The sequence below is a fragment of the Strongylocentrotus purpuratus genome, unplaced genomic scaffold (assembly GCF_000002235.5).
Source record: "Strongylocentrotus purpuratus isolate Spur 01 unplaced genomic scaffold, Spur_5.0 spur5_scaffold_7, whole genome shotgun sequence".
Taxonomy (NCBI): Eukaryota; Metazoa; Echinodermata; class Echinoidea; order Camarodonta; family Strongylocentrotidae; genus Strongylocentrotus; species Strongylocentrotus purpuratus.
The window spans coordinates 4,655,734-4,670,597 of NW_022145613.1; the positions used below are offsets into that span (position 1 = coordinate 4,655,734).

At 35.2% G+C, this 14,864-nt stretch overlaps 1 protein-coding gene across 1 annotated transcript in view; it reads right to left on the reverse strand.

Annotated features, from left to right (window-relative positions):
* LOC100891982 (low-density lipoprotein receptor-related protein 2) overlaps positions 1-14,864 on the reverse strand; it is a 34,228-nt gene that overhangs the window by 15,171 nt on the left and 4,193 nt on the right. The window contains exon 2 of the mRNA XM_030974616.1: positions 8,082-8,201. Coding sequence (XP_030830476.1) covers positions 8,082-8,201 — 120 coding nt within the window. The remainder of the gene's footprint in view (positions 1-8,081; positions 8,202-14,864) is intronic.

Genomic DNA, 14,864 nt, shown 5'->3' on the forward strand with positions numbered 1-14,864 from the left:
CTACTACTAATAGTTCTACTAAAATAAGGTCTTAAATAATTAGTATTGCACTGGCTAGTGTTTTCGTGCAACACCCGAAACTATGGCCTTGGTGATATTGGGGGCTCAATGCTCCTTTGGCGCAATCGATGGAAAATACTAATTAATCTCCTAGGCGATGATGGTTTTCAAGGACTCTTGTTTGATGACGCTGTGAAGGTAGAAATTATTTTAAAGCGAAGTTGTTTTTTTTAACCGATAAGATTTCTTTCATAAATGTGAAATAAAGCTCCATTAAACACGATCGAAACGACTTTTGAGAAATCAACTCAAGGGTTATTTGAATACTCTACCATTTTCATGTTTCATAGAAACCATGTTCGGATTACCTAATACATCCTTTTAATGTTCGCACATTTCAAAACGTGATGGCCAAGGCAAATAAGATTGCATTGCGTTTTATTTATTTATTTATTATTATTATTTTGGTGATCTGGATCTATCATTAATGAAACTACGTATGGAATCGAGACCACATTAAAGTAGGGAATACTTTCCAAATGTATCGTATGTGAGAAACAATAGGAAGCGGAACCGTTAGATATAATTCAGTTTATATGAAACCAACGCGTTCAATTTGATTGCTCTAAAAGAGTATTTCATCTCTTCCAAATAAAAAAGACTTCATGAGTCTTCTTTTATAGTATATCCTGTTTCTTTTTGTGGTTTACTTTCGCTTAAATTCTGTTGTGTTTTTGGTCAAAGAGTCAATATACTGCATGTTATTGAACTAACCAAAAAAGAAGATGAGGAATGAAGACAGGAAATTAGAAAGACAATCTTTGAATACGAGTGTATATTATGTCTGATTAGGAGCATTGGCTCCATTGCATCACAAATGAGTTCTATTCCAAAGGCCTTCCCCTTCTCGAATGTGTGTAATCAGGATTGATGTCAGTGTTAACTGTCTTGGTTTGGCGACTTTGTTTGGTTCTCTTTATATCTTCTCACGACTCTCTCCCTCCCGCCGACTCACTTCACCCTGAATTTCTCTTTTTCGAATACGCTTTATTTGCTCTGTGTGTCTTTGTCTTTTTCTTTTCATTTTGCTTTCGAGCCTATCTTTTTGTAAAACTCACTATCTAACATAGCATCGTCCCATCTTTCATAAGAAAAAGTAACCAAATTTGCTAAACGATGTTGTTAGCTTTCTGCAACTTTGCTGAGTGAACTGCATCTTAATTATTTCACAGGCTTAATCTCTTTCGACACATTTTGTTTAACTTTTCATTATTCATATACCTTCACTTTAACTTATTATTTCCATTATCTTTTTACATTTTCATCTCTTCAGATGCTTACAGATTCAGCATAATCATTTCTCGTGGTATTCTCTATCACCACAAGCAAGAGCACAATGATTATATCTTCTCTTGTTGAAGCCGAAGGAGACATTTTCTAATTTGAACCTGGGGCTTTTACCCTCGCCCGTATCGTGTGGATCATATAACTCTATCCTTTCTTTTTTAAACAAATACAATTATATCCTATCCATGAGCGCTATAAAACATAATTGTGATTTCAAAAGTATATCAATCATTCATAATATATTTAGGGATTTATCCCTAATACAATCGGCTTTCTTCTCCTCATTTTATTTGATTTCCTGGCCAGTTGATACAGATTTAAATGTGATTAGGGAGTGTGTAAAATATTGTTGCTGTATGAAATATGGTCCAATGAGCCATTCTATATAGATGAAGTAAAGGCTGTCTGGAATATTATAGTGTTGAAATAATTCAAATAAAGTGATTGGTAACACATGTAAATCATCACGATATATTTCAATACATAATACTTAAAGTACTATGATATCATTCAAATAAAGCACATACAGTATTTCACATACACCTTATACAAAATATCTTCCGGCGGTTTATTTTGAATAGCGAAATCTATCAATTTCAATGTTAAAAAATGAATAGCGTAATTTCAATGAACGAGCTGTAAATAAATTTAAAAAAGAAAACGGAATTGGATAACAATCTCCCTATTTGCATTCTTACAGACATTACGTAAATTTCAACAGAAAGGAAGCACGAGTTTTTAGGTGTATATTGTCGATGACAAACTGAACTGGAATTGCGAATGTTGTGACTTTTGTATCATGTGGAGTTTAAATAGTGTACGAGTTAAAATAATACATTCTTCGCTGACTATCATTTACTATTCATTTTTTGTTCTTTTGAGGGTCAATTCCACAGAAACCTACCATTAACTCACCAATTCTTCAAAATGTAAGCTCTGCGAACTCAGATTACTCGTCACACGCAAACCCACTATTCTACTGGCTGTACAAAAAATCTATTCATGATATTCATTACCTTCAGAATTATATTTCAAATTTACAAATAAGGTTTTTTTCGTAATGTGACCCAATTAGAAGTATAGGTAATTGCTTCGGTACGAATTATTTCATTCACATGTTACGAATAATAATTGTATCAGAATAGTCTGAATGCAAGTGGTACAATTGTATACATTAGTTGTTGCTAGGTAGGACCCCTAATCTCTCTCTCTCTCTTTCTATCTCTCTATCTCACTCTCTCTCTCTCTCTCTCTCTCTCTCTATCTCTCTTACCATTCTCTTACCCTCTCTTGACATTATTATATGGTGTCTCCTGAAATCCCAGTATGGTTCAAGGTTTAATAAATGTACAGAGTCCTCGACAAGTCCAAACATAAAGGACTCGTGGGAAAGAAACACGAACAAACTATTATGACAATCCTCGTAGTCAACGAATCGATCTGTCATTTGTTTATTTCTCCGAAGTGTTTTCAGGATTCTACGCTTTCCTCATCAAAAGTGACCAAAGGTGGAACAATGTGCGTGCATTCTGAGAATCCGTTAATGAAAAGCTTAAAAGGGCAAAAGCTTTCAGTCTTTCTGCTTTCTGTATCTGTTGTCCAAATTAACAACCTGTAAGTGTACATGAGGATCGTTAATGGCGTATGGAGAGTAATTTCCTCATTATTTATCTCACATTACCCGTGGGAGGGAGATAAATGTGGTACTCTGGTGTGTTATTACTATAATATCAGCTAGTAACATTCTCTGGAGGATGTTGTCAAGAATAGAATCAGGAAAATATTGGTCATTTTTAGATGGTTGCGTCCGCCCACCCAAAAAACAAAGAAAAGAAAAGAATACAAAAGTGCCTGTTTTTAATCTTTCTCATTTGTTACGAGCAAAAACCATCGCATTATTTGATATAGAATTTATTTTCCGAACCCTCTCCCCCCCCCCCCCCAAGCAAAAGAGTCCCTTTTATATTCTTTGTATCAAAGAGGTGAGAAAGAGAAGACAAAGATTGTGTTTATAAGAAAGAAACTGAAATAGAGAGACAGACAAGGCAGAGAGACAGAGAGAGGAAGGAGAGGAAAGAAAGAGGGTAAATGGAGAGAGATGGAGGGGGCAGAGATAGTATATTGAACGAATGAAAAACATTCATTATTTGTTTTATACAACATCAAAGAAGATCTAATAGAACGTTAATCAACAAATTATGCTTTACTCCTTATATTAAAGTTGGAGTCAAGCCTTCTCGATTACATACATTCAGATTGCCTTCGCGTCAGATACACTCAGGGATACGCGCACGGCAGAGGTACGCACTCTGCATATAACCAAAAATGCATGGCGCATATAACCAAAAATGCACGCCCGTGCAATATAACATCTATTGAATATCATGTGACCAACAATCCTCCAATCAAATGACAGGTGTTGTATAAAAAGAAATAATGAACATCGGCGGTAGTGAATGGATGTGAAGGTGATTTTCAGGCCAAAACGAACAGAAATCGTCATGAAGTGACAAAATAATAAATCAAAATAATTGGAATATCTTACAAAAGGGAATCGTTTGCAAGTCAATCTGTCAAAAAAGTCTAAATATCAGAAAACGGTATGTACTTTTATGAGGAATAACATTTTAAAGGTACCAAAGTGTCTGTCTTCCTCGCTCGCTTCGCTTGCTCGCAACATTAATCAAAGGTTCAAAGCAGCAATGTTTGGATACCTGCACTTTTATATTATGTTGTGTTATGTTAATATCTAACTTATCTTCTATGTTTATACTTTGATCATCTTTCGTTGAGTCAGTGAGCCATCGGTCGGGTGTGAACTTGTGACCAACGACCGCAAATCGGGTCACTACACACTACGATAACTTTCCCACAGCAAATACTCCCGTAAAACTATCTTCTAAAGTAAATAGTAAATACACCATCTGACGAAATGTCATATATAGTCAACGTGTAGTTGCCCGGGGTTTAGTCATAGAGGAGATTATTATGAGAAAGTAACTGATTGGAGGGGGCGGTCTTACGGGAAAGTTTTCCGGGATCAAATCACAGAGATAAAGATTGTAATGTCAAAAAAGTCTAAATATCAGAAAACGGTATGTACTTTTATGAGGAATAACATTTTAAAGGTATCTGTGTTATCTGTTTTTAGCAAAATATTTGAAAAGATTTTATGTGATCAATTGACTTGTTTTATTAGTAAAAATAATATTCTGTATGAAAATCAATTTGCTTTTAGAAAAGGATACAGTACTTGCCATGCTCTTCTTGATTTTATTGATAAAGTTGCAAATGCTTTTGAACTTAATGAATTTTTAATTGGTGTATTTCTAGACTTATCCAAAGCGTTTGATTGTATTGATCATAATATTTTAATAAATAAGTTATGTTTTTATGGTATAAGAGGAATTCCTCTTCTTTTAATTAAAAATTTTTATCAAACCGAAAGCAATATGTTAGCTTTGGTAATTATTACTCTGATCACAGCACTATTTTAACTGGTGTGCCGCAAGGTTCTAATCTTGGCCCGCTCCTGTTTTTACTGTATATCAATGACTTGCCATCTGTAAGCAATATTTTATCTTCTATTTTATTTGCTGATGACACCACTCTGTTTTTATCTGGTAAAGATCCCGTAGAAATAAATATTCTATTGAATTCTGAAATTGTTAAAATACACAAGTGGTTCCTTGCAAATAAATTGTTGATTAATTTTGAAAAAACAAACTATGTAATTTTTAAAACAAGAAATAAATATGTAAATGAAGCTGCTATCAAGATTTGTATAAATAGTAAAGAAATTAAGCAAGTACACCAAGTTACTTTCTTAGGCGTCATTATTGATGAAAACTTGACGTGGAAGGACCACATTTATTATATTTCTAACAAGCTGTCAAAGGTCATTGGTGTTTTAAATAGACTCAAAGATATTTTACCATTACGCATACTTGTACAATTGTATAACTCTATGATTTTGCCTTATTTTAATTATTGTATTATTGTATGGGGCAACTGCGCTTCGTATCTGCTTCAAAAGCTATTTTTATTACAAAAAAGAGCCGTCAGGGTTATAACAAACTCATATTATAGAGCACATACAGGTACATTGTTTTTTAAGCTGAAGTTTTTAAAACTTTATGATCTATATGATATAAGTATTGGAGCTTTTATGTTCTCTTACATGTACAATATAACTACTTTACCTGATTGTTTTAATAATTATTTTATTTTCAATAGAGATATAAATCAATATAGTACTAGAAATTCACACAAACTTTATGTTCCTTCATTTCGCTATAATTTGTCAAGAACAGTAATAAAATATAAAGGATCCATTATTTGGAATAACTTACCAGATTCTCTCAAAGCATGCCCAACATTGTCTAGTTTTAAGCGTAATTTTAAACACAAACAAATATCAAGTTACAATATACTTTTTTAGCTTTTATTAATTCTGCCTGTCCTTGTATGTGTGTTTATATGTCTTAGTTAATGTAATGTCTATATTGTCAATATTTTGCTTTTAATTATTGAAGATTTTACTTTTGGGGTTGTAGAAAAAGGGGACCAGCCTAGATAGGTCAATGGCCTTTGCTGGTCCCTCACATCCCTACTCCACCCATTAATCAATTTTAGTGTTACTGTTGTTGTTTTATTTGTTCTTATTATATTTTATATATATTGCATTTTGTATAATTGTATTTTTAATGTTATAATGATGTTTTTATTGGATGTGAAATAAAATGAACTTGAACTTGAATGTCAACAGCGACGTGTGAGTCATGGTTATCACTTTATTTTTCAATTGCGGGTAAGGATCCTAAAACAGGCATCTGAACTAGGGATGGACGTGGAGAACCAACATCCCCTGTCGACCTAATGAAGATGGGGCCAACATCTTCTGTCGTCCTAACGAACGTTATCAAATTGCCCCTCCCGAAATTTAAATTGTCCCATCCAACTAAAGTTCTTTCTCTTTCTGTCTCTCCCTTTCTCTCTCCCTCTCTCTTTATCTCTGTCTCTCTCCCTCTCCCTCTTACCTACCTAATGAAGAGGAAGAGTTCAAACTGAGAGTGCCCCATTTGACATTGCTCCCACCCGTATTTTCAAAACAATACCTGTCATCAGAGACAGATTGGGTATCCATTACAACTCCACGTGCTCATATCACAAGTATATGTGGTTCTTATGCCTCTGTAGCTTTCCCGCAGACATAATTTGATAAAAGTCTTGGTTTCCAAATCCTTCATCAATCAGCTATAATTATGAACAAAAGACCGTATTGGTATCTCGATTACTATCAACTGATCACCTGTTCACAATAATAGCATTGCATGATTTTTATACAATGCCCACTCACAAAATCCAATTACATTTTAAGCAGATACTATGTCAGAAATCCCCAAGCAACACCATGAAAAAAAGGATCTCAATGGGCTATTATATGAAAACATGCAGTGCAAAATGCAACAAGATACTCACTGTCTTTTGTTCATGTTTATCTAGCTGAATGACTGGCATGATGATGTCACAAAAGTCATTTGTTTTTGGAGGGTTTATTTTAGGGGTGAAGCTTAGCAGGTAGAACAAAAGTAATAGCAAAAATGATATAAAACATATGAAATAAATGTACATCAAAAAGTCCAAAGATATGTGATGTATACATTATTACAGAGCAACATAAGTCAACTTGAATTCGAAATTTAGCGGCCTCATGATAATATAATATCGTGTATCTATTTCATAATCTAAATAAGACAGTCAACCATTTTTTTAAAAATCCAGTTGATCATGTCGATAACATAACTAGGATAACAATCTCTCAGAAGATTGCGGTTTCCTTGCTAGCCATTATTTTATGAAAGCTGTCATTTCCATTGAAAAATAGTGATATCAGAGTAGTACATATCCATTGACCTGCATAAAATGGCGGGTAGGGTGCTGCATAATGAATGACTGTGGGTATCTCACAAGTTATGATACACTGACATCACTATTTTAATTAAAATGGCAGCTCCCGTGAGAGAATGGCTAACGAGGAAACTGAAACACTTTAGAGAGGTTTTTTTTCTTACTAAAGCAATCAGTCACATTTTTTTGGTTTACTAATTGGTCCTCAAAGGATTTATTTTGCCACTGCTCTTACAACAAACATTCGTTGTGAGAATCACTGCGAGGAATATAATGATGTATTTCTCGTGGGTGTAAAACGTGTGGCAACGTTTCATATTGTGTCTTTATATGAAATTCATTAAATTGTATTTTTTGTAGTGGGCTAAGTGTGTTCCCACGATCAAGTCGTCACATGTACGACAATTTGATGTAAAGTGTAAACTGTGTACATTTAGGCTCCATGGTAACACAGTGTTTTGCGAAGTTCAACAGAGTCACTCAATGTGGGAAATACACTTTCCACAGCCTGCAAACTGTCTTCAGTGATTACATGTATATCTAATGTGTTTTTAGTTACATAATCCAAAGGACGTAGATTATCTCCGACTTCATTTTAGAACTACATTTCTATTTAATGGACTGTTTACAATGCCGTGTATTACTTGTAATACCTGCACTGTACATGGGACAGTCTGCAGGACCACTTTGTTAATTCCGGCCCTCATTCCCGTATTCAAGAACCGTAACACCAAGAAAACACAAAGCTTGTTCCATGCGATCATTTAAATACTAAATCATGTAACAAATTCAAAATAAGATAGAGAGAGTGAGAGTGTACATACCACAGTCTTCTTCATCTGAGAGATCCAGGCAGTCGGGAAACCCGTCACACATTCTTAATTTCTGGTAGCACTGTCTGCCATTTTTACACCGATTCGAGTCCTCTGGACAATGTCTGTGTTCTAAGGAAATACAAATGAAAAATAAATAGCCTGTATATTAGAACTCTGAAAACGTCTATCTTTAGGGCAATATCAAAGGCGAATGTCTCAAAATGGTGCATTCTACCAAGCTTGTAAGATATTCAAAAGGCAATTCTTGAAAATTATCTTACTTTTGTGCTCTTGGTTAACAATCATCAAGTTTTTGATAAACCAATTCGTAATAAGAAAATTGTATAAATGACCCCAAATTTCTACAGATATTTAAAACATTTATGGAAAAATTCCACTTTATGCATTGTCACTGCCAAAATAATGGAGTTTCTCCATGAATACCCATGGTTTGGCCCCTTGACAATAATACTTTCACATGTGTTCCATATAATGTACAATCGGTGCATAAATGAATAATGATTACACAGCTGTCATAAGCACGTATCTAGAATTCGTCTAGTCCAGATTCTGTCCTTTATATAATAATAATAATAATAATACATATGATTTATAAGGCGCCAAATCCACTTGACAGTCAAATGCTCAAGGCGCAGCTTGTGCAAAAGATGAAATACATACATGATACATACATACACCCCACAAAGATCGCGCGACCCCCGAAAATACGCCCGTCGAAACAAGGGTGAAAAAGAATGAAAGGCAAGGACTGTCTTCGGTTTAGCGTTAGGGACTTTTAGATTTGTACGACAAGAACGTGGACTACTAGGTGTGACACCCTTTTAAGGCAATGTGATGTCCTTTTAAGGCACTGGCAGTTCCCGACAGTGCCTTAAAATGACGTCACATTGCCTTAAAAGGATGTCACACCTAGCAGTCCACGTTCTCATGCCATGCATTCTGACTTTTGAAATACCGCCTTCGGCATATTTTATCGCAGTGCAAACGTGAATTGCATAGGCCATTTTCGTAAGGTAATCACATTCAATGCATAAGTCTTTGTTAAGTGCCTCATTGCAAATTAGTTCATTCACCTGTTACGAATAAATATATTTTAATAGTCAGAATCCAAATTGCATACATTAGTTGTTGCTAGGTAGGCCAAACATGGCTTTTCCTACCTAACAACACGCAATGTATGCAATCGCATTCTGACTATTGAGATACAATTATTCATCACAAGGGAATGAAATAATTTGTAATCATGCATTTAACAAAGATCAATATATTAAATCGTAATTAATTACATTACGGAAATTGCCCATTTCAATAGGAAAAGCGCCCGTTGAAAGGTGACACCGTTATAAGCATATCTAATATGACCTACACTGTATTTCTTGGAAGTCTTTGCGATCCAAAAGTTAATATGAATGCTAAATTAATTCTTTGAAAACCTCTTAAAGGGCCACTCTAACAAAAACGGGCTAAAAACTGAAAAAAGACATGTGGAATAATTTTTGACGGAGATTTCGAACATGATAATGATTATTCTTAGAAATCATCAATAATTCTTGAATCTTGCTTTAAAAATGACTCAGAACGCTCAGGGGAAAAAAAGCCCAGTTTTGGAGCTGTATTGCGCAATAGCATATGACGTCACTGCAGGAGACTTTTCGATGAAAGTGAGTGTGATTTAGGCATTAAAATGTCTTTAAAAAGGCAAACTATGATATTAATTGGGGAAAAAAGACATTTATCCGAAAAATAATATGCACTTGATAATCCCAGTACGTTTCATTTACGAATTACAATGAGATTGTAAGATCCTTAGTTGTATGACAAATCTGACATGCCCGCAATGACGTCAAATGCGTCATCAAGCAACGTGACCGTATTACCTTTTTTGAGGGGCGTAGCCTAGCAAGCGTGAGATCTATGAAAATGGATGGTTATTATCATTTTTTTAAGGTCAAATTAGATAATTTCTTAAAATTCAGAGGCTGGAATATTATAGTTGGGTTAGAGTGGCCCTTTAAGATAATATCATGTTAATGCGAAAGCTCTAGATTTGGGTATTTAAACTCTTCAGAAAAGTTCTGCATTAAAGCATGAGCGTTGATATCTCTCTGCTTACAATATCATTATACTTTGCACAGCCTGTTAAATTTCCGTTGACATTGATACCACATTATTTTGTAAAAATTATGTAATCATGGAATGTGCAGTAGACCTGAATAAGGGGCTAAGTCAAAGGTGAAATATTGCAAAATACATCGTTATTTTCGTCGGTGAATTAGCATAATCTTTACTCCATACACAAGAAGAAAGCGGCCACCATTCTCGTCAATACATTATCCCTTTTTTTACCAGCTTGGTGAACGAAAATCAATATGACTTCCTATGCGTATTGTGATATACCTCACTCTATTCTAGATCACTAACAATTTCATTCACGTTTAGTTCAGAACTATTTTAATTTAAAATGAAAACTGTGTGTGAGGATACAGATGTGATGAGGCTTCATGGTTCAGGTGTGAAACTTGTTTCCGTTCGGAAACCGCCCAATCAACAATCACCTGCTTCTCTGAAAGGCGACCGGAACTCATCCTTCCTGTCGAACGGTTTTGCTTTCCATTGAGGTAGGGTTCGTTCACATGAACAGTACCATTTGAAGTCAGGGTATTCTCAAGTTGTGCAAAGAAATTCTTCCATTGTTATGCCCCCACCCCCAGAAATATTAATATTAACATTATACAGCTAACTAAATTATTAATTCTCTTACCAAGTTTTGTAATATTTTTAAGACTGTTAAAAATTGATTCGTCTTGATTTATGTTTCTTGAGAATATTACATGTTAAAGCTTACATTAGACGGGGGACGGTTGATCTCCCCGTAACCTTAGAAACTGCCTCGTCAAACATTTCAATTAAAAGATAACTCATCGTAATGCAAACACAAACGATGATGAAACATCGTTTCGTTGACAATCAGCTATGCATGAAGTCTTTCGTCTACGGCTGATTGTTAACGAAACGGAGTAAGGTCTTTTGTTGTTTCCGTTTGTTGCTACGGCAGGCAGCCAGTTAAAAACGAATTCGTTTAATAAAATTATGGAAATGCAAGCACTACTTTAAACAGAGAGAACTTTGTTATTCCTAGCTCATTTTCCTGATTGAGGGGTCATATGAAAGGGCAGAAACCCAACTTTCTAGAAATGTGATTTTCCCTTTCAAATTCAGATACCGCCCGCCAAATGACTTTTTGGTTTTCTCTCTTCAAATAAATTTTAATCACTCATGCGTGAAATATGCATTATATGAGTTGCAGCAAATAAAAGAGGAGGATCAAAGCTTTACAAATATGTGTCATTTATCAATTATAATTGTGATTAAGTTATGTTAAAAGATCGATAATTTTCGGTTTCGTCTTTTCTGGGACGCACTGTACAATAAAATTTGCTTCCGAGAAACACTCTTTTTGTCTTCGGTTAAAAGGGAGCTATTACAGGTAAGTATGAGTGAAAGCCGGGAAATTCGTTAGTCAATGGATTCGCATCTGAATGAATATTTCTGAGAAATCTCTTTGAAAGGTCTTTTTCAGATTGAGGTACAGATCTCCCTCCTTCGATGCTAAGAACGTAATATCAACACAAATAGGATTTAGGGTGACAAAGTGTCGGAGCCTGCTGACGGGACATCCCAGGTCCACGAGTTTGTCGGTCTATTGAACCGTCATAAAGTTGTCTGAAAGACGACAAAATCAAGATGTCTGCCTCGTGAACCCATCAGGTATTTTTTCCAAGACGGCCCTTCCAGTCTTCATCCAAACCTTCAGTCTCAGGGCTGTCGATCGCATAAGTTGTAGCGTGTTATTGAACCCTGAATATGAACCACCATAACCAAAATGTCAATTTAATTAGTCAAAACTTGTTTTAAAGAAAATAAACCATATACCTTGTATCGTTAATGTAAATTGATTTGTAATAAATTTGACAATTCTATGAATTCAATATTCCTTGGTGTTTTTATGTAGGTATCCAATAGAAACGATTTCCTGCATGATTGTGTACATGACAAGCAGTCCTCGAGCTACGGGGTAGGGGCATGTGGCCATATAAAACATGACGAGTTAAAGAAAGAGAGAGGACAGAAACGTGAAAATGAGAGGATAGGAACCGATTCAAACCAAATCCGTTTGCCTTAATCTCTTGCATTAAATCGCCTGCACCGAATAACAAGAGCATTGCCTCTCCCCCTCCCCCATTATACCGAGTTTCAAGTCTACTAGTCTTATTACAATATTGATATTTGATATGTTCTTGAGGGCATATCTCTCTTTTAAATAGCTTGTTATTTATCAATTTATCATGGTATTATAAATTTTAAATAGAGAGAAGAATCACGTAACAAAATAATAAACAGGGTTATAAAGTTAACAAGGCATTGAAAATTAGCAAGGACGCCGTGAATAGTATAATCTTACGTGATACAAAATTATAGTTACTACGCATTAAAGGTACTATGTCCCATTTGCAGGCCAAAAAAGTGAAAAGGTTAAATTCCAACGGCATTTAAAAGATAATACTAATTTAGAACTTCCCTAAAGAAAGTAGGGCTTGATAAAGTCTTCAAGTGGGAAAATAACGACTATTAGTTGTCAAATCGACTTAGGAGCTATAGAGCCAATAAGTAATAGTCTCGATTTTCAGACCATTGTACCGAATGGTCATCCGTTTTATGCTACGCAAAGATTCAATCAGTTTAATGTTGGCCATCATAAGAAGTGGGTTATTGATGTAGACAAGTCTCATTTATGTATGTTATTACCGGAGAAGGAAAAATATCCAGCCAGTCACTCAATAGTGTCTGACAGTGAAGTTTAGCAAGTAAACGGGTTTCCTTGCATAATTTGAATATTAGGACACTGCTAACGTTTAAATTTCACAGATAGGACATACATAACACATTCGTAATTCCTCGAAATTCTTCATAATTAGAGGTTGGCTGCAAAAGGGACATTGTACCTTTAAGAGGCATGACAAAGAATCCGAATAGAAAATTCGATTTCAAAAATTACCCCCAAAGTATTATGGACTGGAGATCTACTACATAGTTGGATACAATAGTCCATTTTCGTAATGCAACCAAAATGTAATGCATAAGTCTTTGTAAAGTGCCTCAATACGAATTATTTCATTCACCTGATAAGAATAATAGTATTTCAACAGACAGAATCCGAACTGCAAACATTAGTTGTTGACAGGTTGGACATCTTTTATGGCTTGACCTATCTAGCAACACTTAATATATGCAGTTTGTATTTTGACTATTGAAATACTATTATTCTTATCAGGTGAATGAAAAAAATTGTATTGAGGCACTTCACAAAGACTTATGCATTACATTTGGTTACATTACGAAAATGTCCTATTACTTTAAAGACCGTCACCACTACTGGGCAAGAAGGGATTAGACCACACAGCGAGCCAGCGAGGTCGATGTGACAGGTGGCTATCTCATTAACTCAGCTCTCATTTAACATAAGAAAAAGAGGATCATGGGGGACCAACAGGCACCGATTTGGGGAAGTTTTCTATATAGAGGGAGCAAGTAGCTACAAGTATGGCAGTGTGCCTTTAACGCAATAATCTGAAAATAATTACAATTACACACCTGATATTTAATCTTTATGTCACTCAAGCTTTTCTATGCTTAATTTGAATAACATATGATTATCTAGCATCATACTATGATCATTGGGTCTCATAAAAAGGGGAAAGATAAACATATCTAAGGATCTATACCATGCATGCATCTAGTCTGCTTCGTACGTAAATCATATTTTCGATCAACAATAGCTTTAAAACAACAAAGTCTCACACCAGATTTTATTTTCAAATTTCTAAATTATTCTCTTTTAAAGTGGAAAACATGCCTAAAAAGGGACCAAGAAATACCGAATATATGAAGGCAATCACTTGCTTCACTGAATCCAGCAAATGCAAATGTTTCTTAAAAGTTATTTAGCTGCAATTCTTTAGGCACTTCTTTTAATAGTTTATCATTTGTTTGTAAAATGTATACATAATTATTAGCCTTAAAACTTAAAAGCTAGTTTTGTGTGCCCCCTAGCTAGCAATCAAGTCTGCTCAATACATTAAAAAGCTTATGGTCTATTTCGGGATGCATTTGAGATTGACAACGCTATCGAATAAAACCTTGGGGCCGATGGAAATACACAATTAGACAGGTAACATTTAATAATGATGTCTCACATGAGGCCTAAAAAATGATTACCCTTTGCGACCGACCCAAAAAATCTTGAAATCTACGGTCGGCTTTTAATTTTTTTGAAAACCGTTTTTTAGAAGAAAAAAAATTAAATTTAAGGATTAAAATCTGAAAAATATCAGCCTAAAGAGGTAGAGAAACAAAAGGAAAGAAGATTTCCGACCGACCAACCCATGTTTCGGCACCTAAAGGGCAATGCAACATCTTTTTTTATTTTTATTTTAGGCCTGACAGTGGCTAGGGCCTCGGGTTTGGAGATCGTTGTGTGGGCGTGTGAGTGTGGCGAATGTGTTGACATAGAGGTATATCGATGGTACTGTGGATGGATCGGTGTAGTGGTCTGGCCGTGTGGGTGTGGGTGACTGGGTTTCGTGATAGCTATGTGGCGTGTGGGTGTAGTGGCCAGGGTAAAATAGACGAAGTGGTTGTAATACTATGGTAGCATGTATGGCTGTAGTGATGATAGTGTGGATGGATGCGGTGATGGTGGTGTGTGCGTGT